This window comes from Lithobates pipiens, unplaced genomic scaffold (genome assembly GCF_037356315.1).
Source record: "Lithobates pipiens isolate NorthernLeopardFrog02 unplaced genomic scaffold, aLitPip1_a1.2 Scaffold_19, whole genome shotgun sequence".
NCBI lineage: Eukaryota > Metazoa > Chordata > Amphibia > Anura > Ranidae > Lithobates > Lithobates pipiens.
The window spans coordinates 402,305,766-402,333,228 of NW_027507764.1; the positions used below are offsets into that span (position 1 = coordinate 402,305,766).

A 27,463-nucleotide genomic window follows, 5' to 3' on the forward strand; every position below is an offset into this window, starting at 1 on the left:
ACCACAGTGATCAGGGCTGCTGACCCCTGACACTATGGTCAATTTCCATGCCTCCGTCATCCGCAGCCTGGTTGTCTCTCCTCTCTGCTCCTGTGTCCTCCTCCCCCTCCCTGTCGGCTCCTGTGTCAGGGCACACCCCCGCTCACCTCCTGCCGCTGCTGTAATATGTCTTACTTTATATAATCTGCTCTGTCTTCTAAGGATATGTCCACCTGTGTGTGTTGTACAAAGAAAAAAAAAAAGTTGTATATGCCTCATTTGTGAACACTGATCAGTGGTCACCTGACACATCGGCTCTCTCCTTTCCTCCAGACTGACGGATCTCGGCCCTCCCGCTGCATCTGTCAGACGGGGAGAGGAAAGATGCGGCACGTCACGTGATAGCTGATAAGCGATCACAATTAAGGTAGAAAGTGCTTTTTTTTTTTTTTTTTTTTTAACACACACACACACACACACACACACACACACACACACACACAGGAGTGTGCCAGACGAATCCCCGTATCGGTCAACACAGTTCCTGGGAGTCTCACACTCACAGGGATCCCCACAGACGGCATTCTGGCATGGTAGGCGACATTCCCGGAACTCTAAACATCTTTTTCTCTTCTGCTTCCGCAACAAAGCACAACCTCCTGCCTCTCTCTCCTACGACACTCTCCCGTGGTGCCTCGTGTAGGGAGAGGAAATAGGCACGACTCCTCCCACTTGCTCCTCTGGTCACGCAACTCGTGGGTTTTTTCCAACTCCACCCACAGTTAACGCGCCAACAGTGGATGTTAATCATTTTTTCACAAAATGGCGCAGTTCCAAACCCTCTACCCTGTAGTTACCACTTGTAATGTTCTTTCGTTGCGAGGGGTAACAGCAAAACCCGGACGAGGCCCCACATGTAGCACTGACCCCCAAAGAAGCGGCTGATTTGCTGGGCTTACCATCACCTTCTTGACCTCGTGTACATCTAGGGGTTTCCCGAGGTAGATGGCCCAAAGAATTGTAGAAACTGACACTGGATCCGCTTTTGGGATTTTTATTTGAAAAAAATGAGTAGACAAAGCAGTCTCTCTCAATGAGGGCTAGAAGGTTTAGGTAGAAAGTTCAGGTACTCTTGGAACTGCTCAAAATAGGAAGTCTCTCACTATAGAAATTCAGAGAATAGCCACTCAAAACTGGATTCTCACAGATACCGGATAGACCTCTTCTCACTAGGCCTAGCAGCCGATTGTGTTCAGATAGAGCGAAGCCTCTACCACAGACTTGCATATAGAATGGTTGAATAAAGTCTCTGCCACAGACTTGTTGTAGAACACTTGTTGAATACTTGTAGTAACTGAAGGATGTAGACAAATTTAGACAGCCCAAGTATCTTGCAGCCGGTCCGGCGTAAACGTACGAGTGTAGATTCACTTGGTCTTTCAACTAAGCCTCCAGCCTCTGAGAAGCCAGCCTTCAGCGTGGCCTTCTCCCGAAGAGTCCTCCCCTGGTTGGTTCTTCAGTTGCTGAGCCTCTCCACAGATGAGACGGCACCGGACCACCTTCTGAATACTCCTGCCAGTTACTTAGCCTCGGGCTAGCCAGCCCCGAGACTTGGAATTGGATGGAGCTGCACCCCAGGCCATGAGAGCCATGGGTGCTGGTCAGGAGGCCCAGGACCAAAAAGATCTTCTGGACCGGAACCCAGAAGCATGTAATGTCAGTACCTTAAGTACCCTTTCCCAGAGTGCACAGCAGGATGACACTCCCACTGGGCTGGTTCTGAGAAAAAGTGGAACTCCATGCACCCAGCTGAACTGCGTTCTCACACTTGCCAGTGATGACAGCCCCACCTGTGGCCAAGCAGAACACAGTGCAATCCAGCTAGAGTGGTACTGAAACCATAATTTGGTATAATTAAACCCAAATCCAGACTGCGGTTCTAGGAACTTTAAATAGAGAAAAACACATAGCTCGCTGTCTTCAGGAGCCGGCGCTACATACATATTTGGTGTGCTTGCCAAAAATTTGAAGGCTATGGATCCTTACATATAGCCTTAATGGATACAGTTTTGGATTGCTACTGAAGCCACCCCTTGAGGGAGTTTCACTTTCAGCCGCAAAACTGATCGCTTTCATTTTTGCTGACACAAAAAGCTCATCCTTGGATGTCCCGGGTATGACATTTTTCTGATGTACAATCGGGGTAGAACGGGACCATGATTAATGAGAAGCTATCAGCCATTTCTCTATACACCTATGAAAGGTTCCGGAAAATATAGTCACCCTAGATTTTGTATACCCAACTCAATCCGGAGGCTCAAACTCTCAATCACTTGTCACTGCCTTGAGACCCATGGGGGGGGGGGGGGGGGGGGTGGAACTCCCCCCTCCGGATCTTACAGCATTTTCCAGATTCTATGCAAAGTTCTCTGCTCAAGCCGACAGCTGTCAAAAAAACTAAAACAGGCAGTCTGCCAAGTTTCACAACATTCCTCAGCCATTGAGCCAACTATAAACATTGTAACATTTTGTTTTTTAAATCAAAGAAATGAACTTCGGTCTGTAAATGAGCAAAGCTTAACCACTTAAAGATTGAACTTTTTCTGACACTTGTTGGTTTCAAGTTAAAACCATTTTTGCTAGAAATTACTTAGAACTTCCAAATAAAATGTGTGTATAATTATTATTAATATAGATATATATATATGCGCCTGTCAGTGTAGCCCCCATCACTGAAGGCGAAAACTTATTTAATATGTTTTGTAACAAACAAAAAAAAAATCCCAGATCCTTAGCAGAAAAAAATCCCAGAGGTGATCAAATACCACCAAAAGAAAGCTCTATTTGTGGGAACAAAATTATAAAAATTTAGTTTGGGTACAGTGTAGCACGACTGCACAATTGTCATTCAAAGTGGGACAGTGCTGAAAGCTGAAAATTGGTCTGGGCAGGAAGGTGTATAAGTGCCGGTATTGAAATGGTTAAATGTGAGCATAAATATATGATCTTAAGTTGATAGTGTAACTCAGTTTTAAAAAGAATTTACTATTGCACGCCTCTGTTATTCCTTGTATGTATATGAAGTGGTTACTGAAAGACAAGGCGGAAGTTGTGGCTTTGTTGATCTGCGTTTTTACCAGAAGGTGGAAGGAATATGGGATCTATGTTTAAAGCGGGACTGTATTGGGGAAAAAAAACATTAAAAGCCAGCAGCTATAAATACTACAGCTGCTGACTTTTAATAAATGGACACTCACCTGTCCCGGGGTCCAGCGATGCCGGCAGCCGAGGCCGATCGATCGCTTGGCTCTGGGCTGCTGCCGCCACCATTCTAGGTGGCGTTCGAGTCAATTCGAGTCGCGCAGCGCAATAGGAATTGTCCGCGCTGTCTCTGGGACCCGTGTGTGTCCCAGCAGACAGTGCGGCAGGACAGGAATAGGCATAGACTCCCATGGGAGTCTATGCCCGGAAGTGGGTGTAAATACCTGTCTTTGACAGGTATCTCCACCCCCCTCCCCCCTGAAAGGTGCCAATTGTGACACCGGAGGGGGGGGGGGGTTCCGATCAGCGGAAGTTCCACTTTAGGGTGGAACCCCGCTTTAACGTTAACCAGCCACTGTATGAATGAGGAAAACACAGGATGATCATCCAAGCTGTTGCCACCAACTACAGGCTTAATTTTAAAGCCCTTAAGGTGAGGCTACACCTGGGTGGGGGAGAGTGCACACTGCATGAAGACAATTTTTCACCTATTTCTTTGCTGCTATTATGGACTACCATTACAGTTTGTTTCAAAGCGCCACCAAGGATTGTGTACAAATACACTGAGCACTTGTATTTTATCTTGTGTGTGTGTGTGTATGTGTATGTATGTATGTGTATGTGTATATATATATATATTTTTTTTTTTTTTTTATTATTATACAATTATAATATACAATTGAGCACTTGCATTGTGTTTAGGATATGTTTATTTTACTTCATAGGTTATATATTGGTTTTATATTTTATCCATATTTCTGTCACCCTGCATAAGATTAATCAATTTACTTTTAACGCCACACATTGGGATATAGGTTTGCATTGTCACATTTTCAGGAAGTGTGGGGAGTGTTGGCAGCTACTCTATAGTTTGGTTGACACCTTTTTATTGAATTTATTTACATTTTTTGAGGTTTTAGTTTGGCGGCTCACAAGGTTTATATTTGTACCCATCTGTCTGTCACCTAGCTGTCAGTTTATCTATTTTTATAAAGGTCTTCTTGTAAAGTTGCTATATATCCTGTTGCAAAATTGTTGCCCTGCAAAGCTTGGTATCAGCCAACACTGAAAAACTGTTTATTCCAACCTCTAAATCATGGGCACATTGCACACAACTCTAGACCATTCAGGATATAAGCCATTTATCTGTACTTTGGATGCGCTCCTGTTTTATATCCACGTGCATACAATTTCATCAATGCCAATAGAATGGAGATTTTTAATTATTGTGCAACTATGGCCAAACAAAAAATAAAGAAATAAATGAATAAAATAGGACATGATACAGTCCATCAGTGCAATAACACTGAGGTACAAGCTGTTCAGCAAAGGTTGCAGTCAGAGGGTTAAGACAAAATCAGTTTAACACATGAAAGGTGTGCTAACAATATTCAGATATCATGTTCAGTCTTCATCTCAAAAGAAAAAAAAAATATTGCTACTTAAAAATGGTTAACTGGAACTGGGCTTTACATTGTCAGTCACGAACGTAAGGTCCATTTAAATCTACTAGTCCATCTACCACCACTCTCTACACTAATTGACAAAGCTGCTGTCCAAGGATTACTGCGTTGCAACTCCATAGGTTTTTTTTGTTACAGGTGTGAATATAGCGATATATATATATACACACACACACACACACATATATACACACACACACACACTCACACACACACACAGTATTTCACAAAAGTGAGTACACACCTCACAATTTTGTAAATATTTTATAATTTTTTTATGTGACAACAGTGAATGACACTTTGCTACAATGTAAATTAGTGAGTGTACATCTTGTATAACAATGTAAATTTGCTGTCCCCTCGAAACAACTGAACACACAGCAATTAATGTCTAAACCGCAACAAAAGCGAGTACACCCCTAGGTGAAAATGTCTAAATTGGGCCCAGAGTGTCAATATTTTGTATAGTCTCCATTATTTTCCAGCACTGCCTTAACCCTCCTGGGCATGGAGTTCACCAGCTTTACAAGTTGCCACTGGAATCCACTTCCACTCCTCCATGATGACATCATGGAGCTGGTGGATGTTACAGACCTTGCGCTCCCCCACCTTCCATTTGAGGATTCCCCACAGATACTCAATAGGGTTTAAATCTGGAGACATGCTTGGCCCGTTCATCTTTACCCTCAGTTTCTTTAGAAAGGCAGTGGTCATCTTAGAGGTGTGTTTGGGGTCGTTATGTTGGAATACTGCCCTGCGGCCCAGTCTCCAACATGATGGGATCATGCTCTGCTTCAGTATGTCACAGTACATGTTGACATTCATGGTTCTCTCAAAACTGTAGCTCCCCAGTGCCGGAAGCACTCATAACCCCAGACCATAAAACACTCCCACCATGCTTGACTGTAGGCAAGACACACTTGTCTTTGTATTCCTCACCTGGTTGCCGCCACACAGGCTTGACACCATCTGAACCAAATAAGTTCATCTTGGTCTCATCAGACACAGGACATGGTTCCAGTAATCCATGTCCTTAGTCTGCTTGTCTTCAGCAAACCATTTGCGGGCTTTCTTGTACATCATTTTTAGAAGAGGCTTCCTTCTGGGACAATAGCCATGCAGACCAATTTGATGCAGTGTGCAGCTTATGGTCTGAGCACCGACAAGCTGACCCCTCACCCCTTCAACCTCTGCAGCAATGCTGGCAGCACTCATATGTTTATTTCCAAAAGAAAACCTCAGGATATGTCACTGAGCATGTGCACTCAATTTCTTTGGTCGACCATGGCGAGACCTGTTCTGAGTGGAACCTGTCCTTTTAAACCACTGTATGGTCTTGGCGACCTCGTTGCAGCTCAGTTTCAGGGTCTTGGCAAACATCTTATAGCTTAGGCCATTTTTATGTAGAGCAACAATTCTTTTTTTCAGATCCTAAGAGTTCTTTGCCATGAGGTGCCATGTTGAACTTCCAGCGACCAGTATGAGAGAGTGAAAGTGATAACACCAAAATTTAATACACCTGCTCCTCATTCACACCTGAGACCTTGTAACACTAGGAAAACGCATGACACCGGGGACAATGCTCAACTGGGCCCAAATTTTGACATTTTCACTTAGGGATGTACTCACTTTTGTTGGCAGTGGTTTAGACATTAATGGCTGTGTGTTGAGTTATTTTGAGGGGACAGCAAATTTACACTCACTACTTTACATTGTAGCAAAGTGTAATTTCTTCAGTGTTGTCACATGAAAAGATATTATACAGGATTTATATAGCGCAGACAATTTATACAGCACTTTAAAACATTAGATATAATAAAATATTTACAAAAATGTGAGGGGTGTACTCACTTTTGTGAGATAGTGTGAGTGTGTGTGTGTGTGTGTTTTTGTTATTGTTATTAAAATTACATTCACATTAGTCCCTGTCGTCAAGGAGCTTAAAATCAAAAGTTTCATTCATACTTGGGCCAATTTAGACAGGTGCCAACTAATATTCTAGCATGTCTTTGAAGTGTGGGAGGAAACCCACACAGGCAGAACATGCAGGTAGTGGCATGGTTGGGATTCAAACGATGAGCCTAGTGCTACAAGGCAGAAGTGCTAACCACTAAGCCCTTACAATTTATTTGGAAAATTAAGACTTTTTTCCATACCGTCACTGCAGTACTGCATCACCATATAACTGGTGTGGTGCCGATTAGGGATACAGACTGATAACAGTATGTAAAAAAATAAGTTTCACATACTGTCAAAGTAGTTCAGTATCATGACACTGTACTACACTGGTGGGGATCAGGGATTTTTTTAATTCTTTACTGATTGCTTGTTACAGTGATATCCACGATCCTGATTCATTGTTTACCATTGTGATTGGACCACAGCCATCACATGGTACAGGGTGCTACGGTTGGCTCATGTACCATGTGATTACTAGTGACCAATCACAAACTTTACACAGTAGTAAATGATGTAATGAATGGATTGAATTCATTAATATTGTTTATTATGTGCCATGTGATCGCAAAGTGATCACGTGGTATCTGAGTCTTTCACAGCGGCCTCATACTGAGCGCAGTAATCCGATGTGTCCAGTGGTCATGGCAATTGTAGATTCTGCTGCTGCTTGCAGAGGGCACACACAACGTAGGGGTAGTCCTGGTGCCTGGGGAACCCGCCGACCAGCAGTAAAAGTACAATCCCTTTAATTTAGTAGGCTAAATTAACCACTTGCCAACCTTCAGCTGTAAAGTTTCTGGGGTCCCTCAACAGTGCTCCTCCTCTTCTTGAGTGCCGACAGAAAAGCACATTCCATGGGGGGAACTCGTGCAGGCACGCTTTTGAGTCCTGCTGCTGTGTCCATTGACACAGACAGCAGGACTTAGCACCGCCCCCGTGTCACTGGATTTGATCGACAGCAACAGGAGGCAATGGCTCCTGCTGCTATCAATCTATTTAATGAGGACTCGAGAAAGTGGCTGGAGCTGCTGTGCTAGTCGCTGGAATGATCGGGCTCATAAAAATGAAAGGCGGGCTGCTGCACTACAGAAGATTTTTAACCACTTCAGCCCCAGAAGATTTGGCTGCTCAATGACCAAGCCATTTTTTGCGATACAGCACTGCATCGCTTTAACTGACAATTGCGCAACATGCGTGATGTTGTACCCAAACAAAATTGATGTCCTTTTTTCCCCACAAATAGAGCTTTCTTTTGGTGGCATTTGATCATCTCTGCGGTTTTTACTTTTTGCACTATAAACAAAAAAAAGACAATTTAAAGAAAACAAAAAACCAACAATATTTTGTACTGTTTGCTATAATAAATATTCCCAATTTTGTATTAAAAAAAGCTAATATTTTCCTCAGTTTAGTCTGATATGTATTCTCCTACATATTTTTGGTAATAAAAAGCGCAATAAGCGTATATTGATTTGTTTGCGCAAAAGTTATAGCTTCTACAAATGAATTTTTTTTACTAGTAATGGCGGCGATCAGCGATTTTTATTGGGACTGCGACATTATGGCAGACAGATCGGACACTTTTGGGACCATTGCCATTTAATACAGTGATCAGTGCTATAAAAACAAACTGATTACTGTGCAAATGTCACTGGCAGGGAAGGGGTTAACACTAGGGGGCGATCAAGGGGTTAACTGTTCCCTAGGGTGTGATTCTAACTGTGGGGGGAGGGGACTGACTGGGTGAGGAGAGAGATCAGTTGTTCATACTAAGTATGAACAACAGATCGCTCTCCTCACCCCGACAGCACAGAGATTTGTCAGTTTACCTTGTCTCTTTTTAATGTCTGTGTGGAGCGATTGCGGGTGCATGGCAGTCATGACTGAAAGGCACGCGCATCGGCTCCAGCATCGTGGGCGCCTCCTAGTGGTCAAAAGGCGTACAGACATTCAGTTACGGAGGTTCGCCCAGGGGAGCCAACCTGCTGCAGTACAACTGCGGCGGTTGGGCGGGAATGGGTTAATAACGGTAGGAAAGTCATACATGTTGAATAGGTGTCAAAGAACAATACACTGCAGAACTTTAACAAAGGTTTAAAACACTGTAAACCATCACTTAGAGAACAGGTTAACTTCAAGCAGTTGGTAAAAAACACACTATAATGGTTAAAAGAAGAAACCCAAAATGGGTACACAGCACAACAAATGCAGACTTCATACACATGCTAATTGGCTAATGGAATATAACCCATTCATATAGAAGTACAATTTTCAATATCAAAACAAGTACTTTGAACTTACCTCAAGGAATATTTGGAATGCTTCATGTGAAATGGCTCTTTAGGACTAACAAATTTCAGCTGCAAATCAATACAAAATGCAGTAAACACCCACATGCATATTACAGTCTTAGTATTAATAAAACATGCACAGATTCAATGCAGAGAAAATCATTGCAAACTCATGTCAGATGTGTTATTGTTAACAAGTCAGGTCAATATTAATAAATTTCCTACAGACAGTGAAATGTTTGGAAGCTCTTGACCACATACAGGTTTTAGATTACAATAAATTAACCCCTTCCCTTAAATTTATTTTTAACTTATTTGTGCTAGTTTTTCTTTGATAAAAATCAATTGTGAGAGATCCATTACAATTTACCACCAAATAAAAGCAAATTTGTCCTGCAAAAAAACAAGGTATAATCGACCGGGATACACTACAAGTAGTTGCGATATGTATAGTTTGGCTAACAGGTCAAAGTTGCAAAATGGTGTTCTGGCGTTAGGCTTTATTTTATTTACACTTTGTCACAAATGGATTAGGCACCTTCTAAAAGCAAACTGCATAAAAATATCAGGATATCCATTTTAAAAAACATACAACTGAACACTAGGAACAAACCTGAATATTTCTTTAAAGCAGTTGTAAATTCTTTTTTACTAAAATGATAAACATGTTATACTTACCTGCTCTGATAATACTGCACAGAGCAACACCAAACATCCTCTTCTTAGATCCTCCGCCAGCGCTCTCAGCTCAACCTCGTGTGTGTGTGTGCACCCACTGCAAGCTGCTTGCAGTGGGGGTACACCTGTGTGTGGGCCCTCCCGAGTTGGACGGTGTGTGTTCATACAGCCAAAAGTTTTGAGCATTACACAAATATTAATTTTTAAAAAGTCTGCTAACTCAGTTTTTATCATGGCAATTTGCATATATACTCCAGAAAGTTATGAAGAGTGATTGCAAAGTCCATCTTTGATATCGAAAATGAACTTAATCCAATAAAAAAACATTTCCACTGCATTTGTGAAGGCGGCTTCAGTGCCCCCAATAAAGTCCAGCAAGCACCAGGACAGTCTCCTACAGTTGATTCAGCTGCGGAATTGAGGCAGCACAAGTGCAGCGCTGGTTTAGGAATGGCAGCAGGCAAGGGTGAGTACATCCGCATGCACAGTGAGGAGAAGACTTTTGGAGGATGGCCTGGTGTCAGGAAGGGCAGCAAAAGAAGCCACTTCTCTCACGGAAAAACATCAGGGACAGACTGATATTATCCAAAAGGTACAGGGACTGCTGAGGACTGGGTTAAAGTATTTTTTCTCTGATGAATCCCCTTTCCAATTATTTGGAGCATCTGGAAAAAAATGTGCCCGAGAAGAAAAGGTGAGCACTACCATCAGTCCTGTGTCATGCCAACAGTAAAGCATCCTGAGACCATTCGTTGGTTTGCTTCTCAGCTTAGGGAGTGGGTTCCCTCACAATTTTGCCTAAGAACACAGCCATAAAGAATAGAACAAAAACCATCATCCAGCAGAAAAAACTTTCCCAACCAAGAACAGTTTGCTGAGGAACAATGCCTTTCTCAGCATGATGGAGCACCTTGTCATAAGGCAAAAGTGATAACTAAACGGCCTAGGGTCTATGGCTAGGAAACTCCCCAGACCTTAATCCCAACGAGAACTTGTGGTCTGTTCTCAAGAAAGAGGTTAACAAAAAAAAAAAAAAACACAAATTCTAACAAACTCCAAGCATTGAGTATGCAAGAATGGGCTGCCATCAGTCAGGATGTGGCCCAGAAGTTGATCAACAGAATGCCAGGGTGAATTGCAGAAGTCTTGAAAAAGAAGGGTCAACACTGCAAATATTGACTCTTTGCATAAACTTATTATAATTGTCAATATAAGCCTTTGACATTAATGAAATGCTTGTAATTGTACTTCAGTATACCAAAGTAACATCTGACAAAAAGGTCCAAAACACTAAAACAGCAGACTTTGTGAAAAATAGGATTTTTATATTTAACAGCGTACCTGTAAAATCCTTTTCTTGGAGTACATCATAGGACACAGAGCCTTAAGTATTCACTTAGTGGGTTATAGCTACCTTCAGATGTTGACACTGGCACACCCAGTACAAGAAGTTGACTCCCCTATATAACCCCTCCTCCTTACAGGAGTACCTCAGTTTTTGTAGCCAAGCCATATATTTAAACCCCATAAAAGGAGGGGATAGGACCTGTGTATCCTATGATGTACTCCAAGAAAGGGATTTTACAGGCAAGCGGTTATAAAAATCCTATTTTCTTTATCGTACATCATAGGACACAGAGCCTTAAGTATTTACTTAGTGGGATGTCCCATAGCAATGCTACTTGAGGGGAGGGAGACACAACCCGTATGGCACCCCCAGACCTTGAGGACTTATACTGCTGTCTGCAGCACATTGCGCCCAAAGGTGAAATCCTCATTCCTACTTACATCCACTTGGTAAAATTTTGTGAATGTATGGACCGAAGACCAAGTTGTGGCTTTGCAGATCTGAGCAAAGGAGGCCTGGTGACGCACTGCCCAAGACGCACTAACCGCTCTGGTAGAGTATGCCTTAACTTGAATAGGGGGAATCTTACCCCTTAAATCATAAGTTTGAATTATAACTTGCCAGATCCACTTAGCAACAGTGGATTTCGACGAAGCCCATCTTTTTTTTTAGGACCTTCTGGCAGAATAAGACAGTCTTACGAATCTGAGCAGTTTTCTTTCAATAGATTTTCACTGCTCTCACTACATCAAGACAATGTAGTGATTTTTCTTCCCTGGAACATGGTTTTGGGAAAAATGATGGCAGGACAATATCTTCATTCAGATGAAAGCCTGAAACCACTTTTGGCAAAAAGCCTGGACGAGGGCATAACACCACTCTGTCCTCATGAATAATGAAATATGGCCCTTTACAATAAAGAACAGCCAATTCTGAAACCCTCCTTGCTGAGGATATAGCAACCAAAAATATCATCTTCCTAGTCAGGACTAAGGGAACATGCTGTAATCGTTCAAATGGCGTTTTTTGTAACACTGACAAAACTAAATTTAAGTCCCAAGGGGTTAAAGGTGATTTAACTGGTGGATTAATCCACATCACCCCTTGCATGAAACCCCGGACTAAAGAATGCGTAGCAAGCGGTCTCTAAAATAAAACCGATAAGGCTGACACTTGGCCCTTAATAGTACTTGGGGCCAACTTCATCTCCACGCCCAATTGTAGAAAGGCAAGGATTCTGCCTATAATATATCTCCGAGGGTGCCAACCCTTGGATTCATACCAGGAAATGTAAGCTTTCCAAACTCTACAATATGCAGCTCTGGAAACTGGTTTCCTTGCATTGATTAAAGTTGAGATAACAGACCTTGAAAACCCAAGCTTCTTCAGAATGTGTGTTTCAATAGCGAAGCCGTTAAATTTAGCGTTCGTAAAGTAGGATAGACTATTGGCCTCGGCAATAGCAGGTCTGGCCTTAGTGGGAGAGGCCAAGGACCCTCCACTGCCATCTTTAGGATCTCTGCATACCATGACCTTCGGGGCCATGCTGGTGCTACCAGAATTACCGGCTTTCCAGCTTGATCCTGCAAAGAAGTCGAGGCAGCAACTGAATCTGGGAAAAGCGTAGATGAGTGTAAACTGATCCCACGGAGTTACCAGTGCATCTGTTCCATATGCGAGTGGATCCCTTGTTCTGGACACAAAGTTGACTAACTTCATGTTGAATCTGGATGCTAGAAGATCTATGTCCGGAGTCCCCCATCTTTGGCAAACGGCCCGAAACACTTCGGGGTGAAGAGACCATTCCCCTAGGAATAACTGCTGGCGACTTAGATAGTCCGCCTGCCAATTTTCTACTCCCGGAATGAAAAATAGGATTTTTAAAACAGCTTACCTGTAAAATCCTTTTCTTTGAGTACATCATAGGACACAGAGCCTCAAGTATTTACTTAGTGGGATGTCCCATAGCAATGCTACTTGAGGGGAGGGAGACAGAACCCGTAGGGTAATCCCCAGACCTGAGGACTTATACTGCTGCCTGCAGCACACTGCACCCGAAGGCGATATCCTCATTCCATCTTACATCCACTTGATAACGTTTTGCAAATGTATGTACTAAAGACCAAGTTGCGGTCTTGCAGATCTGAGACATGGAGGCCTGGTGACGCACTGCCCAAGAAGCACTAACTGCTCTGGTAGAGTGCGCCTTAACTTAAAAAGGGGGAATCTTTCCCTTAAAATCATAAGTTTAAATTATAACTTGCCGAATCCACTTGGTGACAGTGGATTTCGATGCCGCCTGTCCTTTTTATAGGACCCTCTAGCAGAATAAATAAGATGTTAGGTTTACGAATCTGACCAGTTTTCTCTAACTAGATCTTCACTGCTCTCACTACAGCAAGACAATGTAGTGACAATGTAGTGACTTTTCTTCCCTGGAACATGGTCTTGTTGGAAAGGATAGCAGGATGCCCGAAGGGACACGTATGTTCCGAACGCGTGCACGCCATTATCCAATCGTGACAGCACGCCATTAGTATCATCTGATCAGGACATTAGCATCATCCAATCGTGACCCAGAACTCTGCGGACTGACGATTCTTGCTGTGCCTTGCCTACTCTGATCTGGAAGCCACCAATGCCGACAGACAAGAGCATACAGCCTGAGAGGATAATCTCTTGTGAAGCCCCGCTGTCCATTTGGATTTCTTTTAGGATATACCTGCTTACATCTTACACAGAGTTAGTGCATTTTAAACTATAATTAAAAGCATGTTTTAAACTACTACACTCAGGTTGGCGCTGCTTGTTCTTTGTTTTTACAATATCTTTATTCAGATGAAAGCCTGAAACCACTTTTGGCAAAGACTGGACGAGGGCGTAACACTACTCTGTCCTCATGAATAATCAAATAGGACTCTTTACAAGAAAGGGCAGTCAATTCTGAAACCCTCCTTGCTGAGGATATAGCAACCAAAAATATCAGCTTCCTAGTCAGAAGGACTAAGGGAACATGCTGTAATGGTTCAAAAGGCGGTTTCCGTAATACAGACAAAACTAAAATCAAGTCCCAAGGGGTTAAAGGTGCTTTAACTGGCGGATTAATCCGCATCACCCCTTGCATAAAATCCTGGACTAAAGAATGCGCAGCAAGCAGTCTTTGAAATAAAACCGATACGGCTGAGACTTGGCCCTTAATAGTACTTAGGGCCAACTTCATCTCTACGCCCAATTGTAGAAAGGCAAGAATTCTACCTATAATATATCTCAGAGGGTGCCAAGTCTTGGATTCACACCAGGAAACATAAGCTGTCCAGACTCTATATATAGCTCTATAAGCTGGCTCCCTAGCATTAATCAAAGTAGAGATAACTGACCTGGAAAGCCCACGTTTCTTCAGAATGTGGATCTCAATAGCCAAGCCGTTAAATTTAGCATTCGTAAAGTAGAATGGAATATCTGCCCCTGAGATAGCAGGTCTGGCCTTAGTGGGAGGGGCCATGGACCCTCCACTGCCATCTTTACAATCGCTGCATACCATGACCATCTGGGCCATGCTGGTGCTACCAGTATTAAGACTTTCTTTCCAGCTTGATCCTGCAAAGAACTCGAGGTAGCAACTGAATCGGCGGAAATGCATAGATCAGTGAGAATTGATCCCACGGGGTCACCAATGCAACTGTTCCGTATGCGAGTGGGACCCTTGTCCTGGACACAAAGTTCCCCCATCTTTGGCAAACAGCCCGAATGAAAACTGCCGATAGGCATGGGACATTGTCTTCTGCCCAAGTTAGAATTTGGTTCACCTCTCTCTGAGCTGAGAAACTTTTGGTGCTCCCTTGGTGATTGATATATGCCACAGCCGTGGCCTTGTCAGATTGGATCCTGCCAATTATTTAACCTGGGGGTGCAGTTTTTTTTTGAGCCAGATACACTGCCCAAATCTCTAGGAAATTGATGGGCAAGGCTCCTGCTTCCCAGTCTGAAAGGCTGGCATCTGTCGTTACTACCTTCCAGATAATTGGTCTGAACCCTTTTCAGGGCTGTGTCTATGATCCGGCCCAGATACTGCAGCCTTCTTAGTGGCTTTAAGGAGGATTTCTTTAGGTTGAGAATACAATCCAAACCTTCCAGGTAACTTCTTGTAATGGCTACACCTTGCTTCAAAGCGAGCCACTGACTGGTCTATTAACAATAGATAGTCTAAGTAAGCCAAGACCGTTATGGACCGTGACATTAACCTGGCTAGAGGTGGGACTAGTACCTCTTTGAATACCTGAGGTACTGTAGAAAGCCCGAAGGGCAAGGCTACAAACTGAAAATGCTTCTGTTCTACTTCGAACCACAGAAACCTCTGGTGAGGAGGAAATATAGGGACATGCAGATATGCATCTCTGATGTTGATGGATGCCAAAGTTCTCCTTGCAGGATGGAAAGAACGGACTTGATGACTCCGTACGAAAGGAGTGGATCTTCAGGAACCGATTTAGATTCTGTAGATCTAGACTAGAGGTCGACCGATATATATCGGCCGATATTTGGCGTTTTTTAATTAATCGGCATCGGCCGATTGTGCTGTTAAAAAAGGCCGATGATATATTCAGCGCGACTTGCAAATGACTTCAGTAATAGAAGTCAGTGCAAGTTGCCTGGAGACTTGAGTGAAGCGACTTGTCTCCTCTCTGGGCAGTCTGCCAAGAAAAGATCAAAAAGATACAATGTTTACACTTGAATGAATGAACTCAACTCAGTGTGTAGAGTTCTCAGTTTAACCATTTAAAGAATCTTTTTTGACACTTGATGCTTACAAATAAATATCCTGTATTTTCTGCTAGAAATTTACTTAGAACCCCCAAAACTTATATATATTTTTTAGCAGAGATCCTAGGGAATAAAATAGCGGTTGTTGCAATATCTTATATCACACGGTATTTGCGCAGCGGTCTTTAAAAAAGAAAAAAACAGTAAAGTTATAAATAAATATAAATTTATTTTCATTGTAAATTATACATACACGTGAACTGTTTGGATGTTTGTTTTGTTTAATAAATGTAAGACATTTTCTGTATCACTAAGACCCCTTTCACACCACACCGCCGATAGCGTGGGCGGTAAAACGCCACTATTTTTAGCGCCGTTTTACCCCCGGATTTGCGGCGCATTTCGGGCGCTCGGCTGCGAAAGGGTTAAACCCGCTGGCAATACGCCGCAATAGTGGCGTTTTGCCGGCAGTATTACAGCGCTGCCCCATTGATTTCAATAGGGAGCAGCGGTGGAGGAGCGGTAAACACACCGCTCCTTCACCGCTCCAAAGAAGCTGCTGGCAGGACTTTTTTCTGACGTCCTGCCAGCGCACCGCTGTAGTGTGAAAGCCCTCGGGCTTTCACACTACACACAATGGTGCAGCTTCTTTAGGGCATTTTGCAAGTGCTATTTCTAACGCTATAGCGCCTGCAAAACGCCCTGGTGTGAAAGGGGTCTTAAGGCTGCTTTCACACTGGAGCGAGCAGGCATTGACTGTAAAACGCTGCCAGTTTTAGCGGCGCTTTACCGTTATTTTAGCGGGGCACTTATAATTCAGCTAGCGGCCCAGGAAGGGGTTAAATGTGCCCGTGAAGCGCCGCTGCCAAATCGCATTGCAGGTGCTTTGGCAGCGGTGCCCATTCATTTCAATGGGCAGGAGTGGTGGAGGAGCGGTATACACCACTCGAAAGATGCTGCTTGCAGGACTTTTTTTTTTTAACATCCTGCCAGCACATCTCCTCAGTGTGAAAGCACTCAGGGCTTCCACACAGACTGCAGGGGAGCCGTTTTGCAGGCACTTTACAGGCGCTATTTTAAAGCGCCTGAAAAACGATCCAGTGGGAAAGGTGTCTAATGTTAGATTTTATGAGACGAAGGGGAAAAAAATAATCGGCCTAACATATCGGGCCAAAAAAAAAATCGGCATCATACATCGGCCGTGGCGATTTCTAAATATCGGTATTGGCATCGGCCAGAGAAAAACCCATATCGGTCGACCTCTAATCTAGACTTGGTCTGATATCCCCCCTTGGCACCGTAAATAGGTTTAAAGGTAAAACCCCAAACCTTGTTCTTGTTTGGGAATCTGTCTGATCACCCCTTGAGCCAATAATCGGTCTAATGCTTGCAACAGGGATTGCCTTTTCCCTGGATCCTTGGGAACGTTTGATCTCAGAAAACGAGGAGACGTGGAAACTCAAAACTCTAGCTTGTATCCTAGAGACACTGTGGAGAGAGCGCATTTGTCCTGAATCTCCCTTTGCCAGACTCCCGAGTACATCAGAAATCTTCCCTCCACCTTGGTGAGGGGAGATGCCTCTTCATGACGAGGTCTTGGTATTCTGCTTTGCAGACTTGCGGCCCCAGGTCTTCCTTTGTGCCTGGGTTTGACCCTGGTTTCTTCCCGTAGAGTCTGATGGCGGAGGCTGTTGCCCCTGACACGGGGGAAAAAAGTCAATTTAAATGAAGGATGCTTATATTTTCTTTAGAATGGCAAAAGAGTACAATTTCCTCTGGAAATTTTTTGAATGTATTTATCCAAACTATCGCCAAATAATCGTTCTCCCTTAAAGGGGAAACTAGTTAGAAGGTTCTTACAAGGCGTTTCAGCATATGTACAAGTATAAGCACAAGGCATGATGCCTGGTGAATAGAATCCTTCATAGCATCTATAGCAAAGCATAATGCTTTAGGTAGCTCAGCCAATTCCTGTGCTCGTTGTGCAGTGAGTTCATTTGAGAGCATTTGTGAACTGGTCCTTTAAGGACTGACAGATGCCTATAGCTGCAATTGCAGGCTGCGCAACAGTACCTGCTAAGGAAAAAGAGGATTTTAACAGACCTTCCAACTTCTTATCTGTTGGATCTTTAAGCAGAACTGCATTGTCTACTGGGCAAGTTAAACTTTTATTCACATTAGAAATCGCATTGTCAACTGCTGGAACTTTCCATCTTTTAGTGAATTTTTCTTCCATAGGATAGAGACTTGAGAATCTCTTTGGAGGTGGAAAATTCTTATCCAAATGATTCCATTTGGTATAAATAAGCTTTTCCAGTAATGCGTGGATGGGAAACGCATGCAAAGGCTGTAAAGGCTTCAAGGAACCCAAGGAGGAGACCGGACCTTCAGCTAACTCTGTTAGGGGTAGCATGAAAGCAGAGAGATCCATCTTTGTAAGGCTCTGTACTTCAAATTATGAAGTAGCAACTTCATGTATTGTTTCCTCCGCAGAGGAATAATCAGCTTGACTTTCCTCCCGATCATCTGTGGGCAATACCCCATCCTGTCTCCATAATTCTTTTGGACCCTCCACTGACTGTAAATAGTCTAAGGTGGGGGAGGGGGATCTAGGACACTTCCTATCCACTTGGATGGAGGATGCCGTAATCTTCCTTCTAAGCCCTGCAGGGCAGAGGAAAATGCTTCTTCAGTCACGTATACAGGGGCTGAAGTGTGTGAAGCTGTTGCACCAACACTAGCTTCCAATGACTCACCCTGGCTTGCCATGTCTGATCTCTCCAAACTGGATGACAGTATGGAGGCAAGACTGGGGTTCCCAGCGCCTGGGGGGGGGGGGGGGGGTGACACCTTAGGTACCTTTACAGTAGGTCACAAAGCAGAGGTACACACAAAATAATTGCTTGACAACAGTTCTAGCAAAAGAATGTCACCAAAATAACAGTTCTTTTGTTGCCAAGTAACAATAGTTTTTCCTTTTTGGAAATGCCTGTTTACACCCTTACGTGCCCAGCGCTCTGACGTCTTAGTGTGACAGACTGCCTCTCCAGTTAAGTCTTTCTGAAAATGAGAGTGTCCGTGATATAAAGCTTTAGGTGGAACCTGATTGACATCCTAAGCGCTTCCCCCTCAGCTATGCGGCGAGTGCTGTGTGTGTGGACGTTACATCCATACACAGCGCCATATGACCTTGCGGACACGCCCCTCTGTGTCCTCAGGCATACCCGCCCTTCTCTTTGAATATGCCTGGTTCGCACACGCGAATGGCATTCAGGTCTGCTATTGCAGACCTGAAAGGAGAAGGTGGCCCTGGCCATTCTTTTGGGAAGGTGAACATGCCGCCTGAAACAGGGATCGACATTTACACTGCCCTGCTAGGGCCCCTTTGGGCAACACAAAGTAAGGCGAGTATCTAACTTGTGGACACACTATATACCTCTAAAAGAGGAGAGGGGAAGAGGGGGGAGAGGGGAGGAGAAGAGGGGGCGAGAGGTGGGTTCTGTCAGCAGATTTATAGTCTTTAAAACCACAAAGGCACAGGGAGTTTCCCAATGTTACTAGGTGGAAGTGCTGGGTTGTAATTAAACCATGCAGCTGCGTCAACCAGTCACCAACCATATAGAAGTTTATACACATCTCTGCATTAGTAACGGCTGTATTTTTACCAAATCCCACAAGATTTCTTTAAGTAATAACCCCCTTTGCTGCTGGGACCACAAATGTTCCGAGACAGAGCTGCACTAAGACACATACATAGGTAGTGTAAGTTACTCCCTATAGGAGGAGACATTTTTAAGGCATACCTTGTCCTCGGCTGCAGGATACTGACGATTTAACAGACAGATCCAAATTTAACCCATCACGGCGGGCAGCATAGTTTTATAGTTTAAACCTTCAAAAACGAGGGCCCTTTTAATAGGGGTTCCGCTCCTTTGGGCCTTGTATAGCACCCCTCAGGACAAATTTAGGTAATGTAGCAAGACCAAAAAGAGTCCTGGTTCCTAGGGTCCAGCTCTCAGAGAAGCTTACAGGCAAAACCTCGTTCTTGAATCGAGGTCCAGGTACCATCCTATGGCCTCAGTGGCAAGGATGGATGCGGTTGTGGAGGTTTTTTAAATTCCTCTCTGGAGCTCCTCAGAGCACATCTTCACCCATGACCAACACCTTAGACACTGGTGAAAAAACTGAGTGTTCCTGGAAGGAGTGTCAACACCTGAAGATAGGCCCATAACCCCACTAAGTAAATACTTGAGGCTCTGTGTCCTATGATGTACGACAAAGAAACTGTCGATAGGGATGGGACATTCCTTTCTGCCCAAGTTAGAATATGGTTCACCCCTCTCTGAGCTGAGAGACTCTTGGTGCCCCCTTGGTGATTGATATAGGCCACAGTCGTGGCATTGTCAGATTGAATCTGGACTGGACAATTCTTTAACCTGGAGGTCCAGGTTTTCAGAGCCAGATACACTGCCTGAATCTCTAGGATGTTGATGGGCAGGGCTCTTGAGTTTTGACCACTGTCCCTGGACAGTAGTCTCCTCTGGTACCGCTCCCCAGCCTGAGAGGCTGGAATCTGTTGTTACTACTTTCCAGATTGGTCTGAAGGATTTCCCCTCCGCAAATTCTGGCTTCGTAACCACCAACTGAGGCTTTGAGACACTCTTGGGGATAGCCGCATTGGCAAGTCCAAAGCTTGGATCGACTTGTTCCAAGCAGAAAGGATTCTGTTTTGCAACAGTCTTGAATGGAATTTGGCATAGGGAACTGCTTCGAATGAAGCTACCATCTTTCCCAACAACCTCATGCAAAGGCGAATTGAAGGATTTGCTTTTGACTTGATCATCCATACCAGCTCTTGTATGGAGCTGATCATTGCTGGAGGCAAGAACACCCTTTTCTGGGCTGTATCTATGATCAGGCCTAAGTAATCCAGTCTTCTTACTAGTTTTATAGTCTAGGTTGAAGATCCAACCGAGACTTTCCAGGTTGTAATGCGTACGCTTTGCCTTAAGCGAGTCATTGACTGGGCTATTAACAATAGGGTAAGGCCGCAAACTGAAAGTGCCGTTGTTCCACTTCGAATAGCAGAAACCTTTGGCGAGTGGGAAATATAGGGACATGCAGATATGCGACCCTGATGTCGATGGATGCCAGAAGTTCTCCGCCTTGTAGGATGGAGACCACCGACCTGATAGATCCTAAAAATTTGCTAATTTTGGAGTCTGATTTTGATTTTTTTAGATCCAGAATAGGCCTGACATCTCCATTTGGTTTTGGTACCGTAAACAGGTTTGAATAGAAACCTAAACCTTGTTCTTCTGTGGGGATCTGTATGATTACCGCTTGAGTCAGTCTAATGCTTGAAACAGGGATTGTCTTTTCCCTAGATCCTTGGGAACGTTTGATCTCAGAAAGTGAGATGGTCGAAACTCTAGTTTGTATCCTAGAGTCACTGTGGAGAGAGCCCATCTGTCCTGAGTTTCCCTCTGCAAGACTTCTGCGAAATGCAGAAGTCTTACCCCCACCTTGGTGAGGGGAGATGCCACTTCATGAAGAGGTATTACAATTCTGCTTTGTAGTCTTGCGGCTCCAGGACTTCCTTTGAGCCTGGGCCTGACCCTGAGATTTTCCTCTGGAAACTGATGGTGGAAGCCGTCGCCACTGCCTAGAGGCAGATGCGCTTGGTGCAGGAGAGAAAGTCAGTTTAAATGAAAGCCGTTTATACTTTCTTTTGATTGACAAGAGTAGTTTTTCCACTGGAAATTGTCTGGATGTATTTATCCAAATCATCGCCAAATAGACGCTCCCCATGAAATGGGGTAGGTTTTTGAAGGGTGCTTCGGCAGACCAAACCTTTAGCCAAAGGGTCCTACGCATGTGTACTAGCAGAAGTGGAAGGCGAGACGCCTGAATAGAATCCTTTACAGCATCTATGGCAAAACATAATGCTTTTGGTAAATCGGCCAACTCACTGGCCTGTTGTGCAGGGAGCTTGTAAGGGCCTCTGTGAACTGGTCTTTTAAGGACTGACAGATGCCTATGTGGCAATTGCAGGATGAGCAACAGTACCTGCTAAATAAAAAGAGGATTTTAACAGGAATTCCAACTTTTTATCAGTTGGATCCTTTAGCCTTTTGTGTATTGTCCACTGGACAAGTTAAACTTTTTACACTGGAAATTGCAGCATCTACTGCTGGAACTTTCCATTTTTTGGTGAATTTTTTCCTCCATAGGATAGAGAACTGATAATCTCTTTGGAGGGAGAAAATGCTTATCCGGATGATACCATTCGGTATAAATAGGCTTCTCTAGTAATGTGTGGACTGGAAACACATGCACTGGTTGTGAAGGTTTCAAGGAACCCAAATAAGAAACCAGACTTTCAGCTGACTGTTAGGGGTAGCATGAAAGTGGAGCGAACCATGTCCATAAGGATTTGTACCTCAGATTGTGAAGCTGGACCTTCAACTGTTGTTTCCTCCACAGAAGCATAATCGGTTTGTTTTTCCCGATCATTTGAGTAACACCTCATCCTATCCCCACTGTTCCCCTGGTAAGGGGTTTGGAGTGGGAGAGAGGGTTCTAGCACGCTTCTTATCCCCTTTAATGGAGGGTGCGATTAAAACCGCTAATCTTCCTTCTAAGCCCTGCAGGGCAGAGGAAAATGCATCTTCAGTTATGTATACAGGGGCTGAAGTGTAAGAAGCAGTTGCATCACCAATTGCTTCCAATGACTCACCCTGGCTTGCCATGTCAGGTATCTCCGGGGAGGATGACAATGTGGAGGCATGTCTGGAGTTCCCAGCCCCAAGGGGTGGTTTTGGTGCCTTAGTAGTAAGCCTGGAAGCCATAGTGCAAAGCACAAAAAGCAAAAGGTACTATAAGAACTGTTCTATTTATTTGAATTATAGTAGGAAGAACAGTGGTAGCATAGAATGGTCTAATGCTAAACAATACGTTTTTTCCTGTACTGTAAATGCCTGTGTAAACCCCACACGTGCGACAGCGCTTCTGTGTCCAGTGGCAGCCTTGCTTTAGCTGCTTTGAGACACTGTTTCCCAGAGTATCAGCTTTAGGGTACTTTCACAAGGGGCGGATCAGTTCTGATCCGCCCCGTGGATATCTGCTTGCTCAGCGGGGATCGCCTTCAAGGCGTAGGCTTGTACTACAATCTGTCTGATCCACCTGGAAATGGTGGAAGACGAGACCGCCATCCCTTTTTTTGGACCAGCCACTGAAACAAACAGTGAGTGACTTCTGAAAGGGAGCCGTGGCAGACAAATACACCATTAGAACCCAAACCACATCCAGAGCGTGAAGGGCCACCTCCTTAGGGTGCTTCGGCTTAGGACACAGAGATGGTAATACAATGTCCTCATTGATCTGAAAAGCCGAGACCACTTTCGGTAGAAAAGACTGTTGCGGAAGCAACACCACCTTATCCTTGTGGATAACCAGATAGGGCGACTTGCAAGACAAGGCCGCCAGTTCCAAAACCCTCCTGGCTGATGTGATGGCCACTAGGAAGACCACTTTCTGGGAAAGGGTCAACAGGGGAATCTCCCTGATATTTTCAAACGGTGGTTTTTGAAGCGCCGACAATACTAGGTTCAAATCTCAAGGGGGTAACGGTGGATGCACCGGAGGGACTACATGTCGTATCCCCTGAACCAAGGTACTCACTAAGGAGTGAGATGCCAGGGGTCGCTGAAAAAAAGACAGCCAAGGCTGAAATTTGCCCTTTAATGGTGCTAAACGCCAATTTCTGGTTTACTCCTTGCTGAAGAAATAGCAAGATCCTGGATATAGAAAAGGAGCACGGATGCCATCCTTTCTCCTCACACATGGAGATGTAGGCCTTCCAGGTACAATGGTATATCTTCAGAGAAGAAGATTTCCGTGCTCTCAACATAGTTGGGATCACAGAGTCCGACAGACCCCGGTTCCTCAACACCTGGCTCTCAATAGCCATGCCGTTAAAGCCAGCGATGGTAAAGCAGGATGGCGAATCGGACCTCGAGACAGAAGGCCCTCTCGCAACGGCAGTCGCCAGGGAGCGTCTGCCACCAGACGCACCAGGTCTGCGTACCAGGAACGCTGAGGCCAATCTGGGGCAACCAGTATCACTGGGATCCCCTTGGCGAAGCAGACGTGGTAACAGTTTTAGTGGAGGAAAGGTGTTGATCAGCTGGTACTGATCCCACGGAGCCACCAGCGCGTCTGCCCACGGACCTTTAGTCCTGGACACGAATCTAGGCACCTTCCGATTGAGACGGGAGGCCAGCAGATCCACGTCTGGTGTGCCCCACTTCAGGCACAGTAACCTGAAAACCTCCGGATGCAATACCCATTCTCCTGGGTCCAGCATCTGTCGACTCAGATAGTCCGCCTGCCAGTTCTCCACTGCCAGGATGTAAATGGCCGACAGGGCCGGTACACGTGTTGCTCTGCCCACTGAAGTATGTGAGCGACCTCCCTTGCAGCAGCTGAGCTTCTTACTCCCCCTTGGTGATTGACGTATGCCATCGCAGTGGCGTTGTCTGACTAGATCCTGATAGGACGCCCTTGCAGTCTCGTCAACTATGTGGAGAGGCACAGCCTGATCGCTCTCAATTCGAGCAGATTGATCGGCAACTTGGATTGTTACGTCGACCAGAGGCCCTGAGCCGACTGAACCCCCATCACTCCACCCCAGTTGGATAGACTGGCATCCGTAGTGATCACTGTCCATCTCAGAGGTAGGAATGATTTTCCTGACTGAATCACCAGGGACCTCAACCATCATATCAGTAAGTCTCTGACTGGCTCACCTGGATCTGTCGATCCAGGGACAACTGAGATTTGTCCCATTTTGTCAAAAACTCCTTCTGCAGGACTCTGGTGTAGAACTGGGCATAAGGCACTTCCTCGAAGGAGGCTATCATGAGGCCCAGTACTCGCATGCAAAAGCAGAGCGACGACCACTTGCGGTTCATCAGCAGTTTTACCGTGGATATGAGAGTCTGCAGCTTGTCTGAAGGGAGAAACACACTCGCTTCCATGGAGTCCAGCAGCAAGCCTAGGTACTCCAGATGCTGGGTCGGTACGATCACCGACTTCCTTAGGCTCAACAGCCACCCAAATTCTCGCAGGGTCTGCATGGTGACCGCCACATCCTCCTCTAATTCTGAGGTGGAAGATGCCCTCAGGAGATCACCTAGGTATCCCACGATCGCGATTCCACGTTGCCATAGCAATGCCAAAACTGGAGCCAATACCTTGGTAAAGACTCGGGGGCTGATGCCAGACCAAAGGGAAGAGCAACAAACTAGTAGTGGTAGTGGGCTTCCTTGACTGCAAACCACAGAAACTTTTGATGCCGAAGGCATATGAATATGTGCAGGTACGCATCCTGGATGTCTAAGGATGCCAGGGAGTCCCCTTGATGTAGTGCAGCGACTATTGAGCGAACCGATTCCATTCTGAACCTCTGCACTTTTACAAAGTGATTGAGAGCTTTTAGGTCCAAGATTGGACGTACGCCTTTCTTCTTGGGAACCACAAACAGATTTGAGTAGAATCCCTGGAAGTGTTCTGATTCCGGAACTGGTACAATCACCCCTCGATTCAGCAAGTTCCTTACCGACCCCAAGAGGGCCTCCCGGCAAGCCGGGAATACAGGTATACTGGAGGGGGGAAGAATCTGTTTGGCGGCCAAGAGAGAAACTATCCTTGTAGCCTGTGGAAATCAGATCACAGACCCATTGGTCGGATAACCGGGAGGACCACCGGGCCGCAAACTCCCAAAGGCGCCCCCCACTCGAGACATGGGTGGGAGCAAACCTTCTTGCGGTAGCACTTTTATTTGCAGGCTTGAGGTTCCGGGGATGTTTTTGACCGTCCGTGGACGTCCTGTCGGGCTGGGGACGTTTTGTTGAAGCACCGGGCAAACGAAAATGCCATTTGTGAGCGGAAAATGAGGGCCCTTGCCTACGGCATGGCTCCTTAGCCTTCCTGGCCTGTGGGAGTAGGGTACTCTTACCACCGGTGGCATTTTTAATAATGTCGTCTAATGAGGCTCCAAAGAGCCGTTCGCCAAGGAAGGGAAGATCCATCAGGGCTTTTTTGGATGCCTGGTCAGCAGACCAGCATTTTAGCCAAATCAGGCACCTCAGCACCACAGCTGACACTGAAGCCCTGGATAACAGAGGGAGAGTATTCAGGGCCGCGTCACAGACGTACTTAAGGCCTTGCACTAGTTGGTATGCTAGTTCCACACAGACAGGAGAAGCCTGTTGCGCTCCCAATTCACGGTACAAAAGTTTTGCCCACTCAGTCAGTGTCTGCGACACAAGTGTGGATGCCACCACTGGTCGCACGGCAGACCCCACAACCGTAAACAGAGAATGAGCCACTGCCTCGGCCTGTCCGTGGGATCCTTGAATGCAGGAGTGCCCTCAACCGGATCATGGTTACTTTATTTAACCTGGATACTGGGGGGTCCACGACTGGAGGAGCCGACCATTTTTTGAGAAGGCTCTCCTCAAAAGGGTAACACACCGCCATGTATTTGGGGACCGAAAAGGTCCATTGCGTGCGACCCCATTCTTTGTAAATGAACTTGTCAAAATAAGTCAGATACGGGAACACCTTAGGTGAACGTGCTGGCTTGCGGGACCCAAAAGGGACCGGTACATCAGCAGAGGGATCCGCTGGCTCCTGAATCTTCAGGGTATAATGCCCAGCTGTGATAAGTGATCCAACAAGCGCTTTGTCGCGCCCAGGCCCGGACGGCGACTCACCCTCGCTGTCCGAATGATCCTGATCAGCGGCATCTGACAAGACAGAGCAGGGGTCTCCAGCCTCAGCAGGACCCGAGTCTGCGTTAGAGCTCTCCCCAGAGGACGGGGAGGGGGGGCAGGGGCCTTTTTTTTTTTTTTTTTTCAAAAGTTTTTATTGAAAAGAATTAAACAGGGTTACAAGATATGGGTGTTGGAAGATTCCCATGCAGAACCATATAAAAGGAAGGCAATATTACATATTGATAGTCCAGTACAGTATGTTAGCATAGAGATAATCATCAACTGTTAATTTTAGTACTTATAACCGGTGGTGGGATGTACATTCATGAACTAAACATCTGCATAGATCAGGAATATCCTTGAGGGCCGTCGCCACTGTACTTGCCAAATACAGAGGCAAAACTCGGCCAATGAAAAAGGAAGATAAATAAAAGAAAAAAAAGATAAATATAAAAAATCAACTACCAGAGAGATACAACACATAAAAGAAGGAAAGGGAGGAAGAGAGACTATTGTAGTTAATTCAGAAGTCTAAACATAAACCATGGATTCCATTTAGCATCATATAGTGGGATTGTGTCATGAAGGGTATGGTATATTTTCTCAGAATGCGGGGCAGGGGCCTTTTTAATGCACCTTTCTTACCTTGCACCGCCTCCATCTTGGCAACAAACGTATTGGGGACCACCGTCAGGGTGTCTATGGGCACTGTGCAGTCCTCAGGTGACCCGGTTGCAACTGCCTGCATTTCGGGGGAAGAAACACCAGTTTCTGAAGCCATGCTGACCCTACCCTGTCTGCCACCCGAAGGGGACTTAAGACAGTGACAGTCCCACCCTCCTTGCTGCTGCTGACTGAGGGGCTCTTTCCTGCCGGACTTACCACCCTAAGGAGTTTTGCGCTGTCCACAAGTAGTGCCTGTAGTCACTGAGTGCTCCCAAA

General features: G+C 45.1%; 1 protein-coding gene across 2 annotated transcripts in view; it reads right to left on the reverse strand.

The window, feature by feature from the left end:
- The window catches only part of CEP192 (centrosomal protein 192), a 341,693-nt gene that overhangs the window by 3,144 nt on the left and 311,086 nt on the right, over positions 1–27,463 (reverse strand). Inside the window, exon 47 of one of the 2 annotated variants that reach the window (XM_077492400.1) lies at positions 8,964–9,022. The exons of the other annotated variant lie outside the window; for it this stretch is intronic. Coding sequence (XP_077348526.1) covers positions 8,964–9,022 — 59 coding nt within the window. The remainder of the gene's footprint in view (positions 1–8,963; positions 9,023–27,463) is intronic. 2 annotated transcript variants of the gene reach the window in all.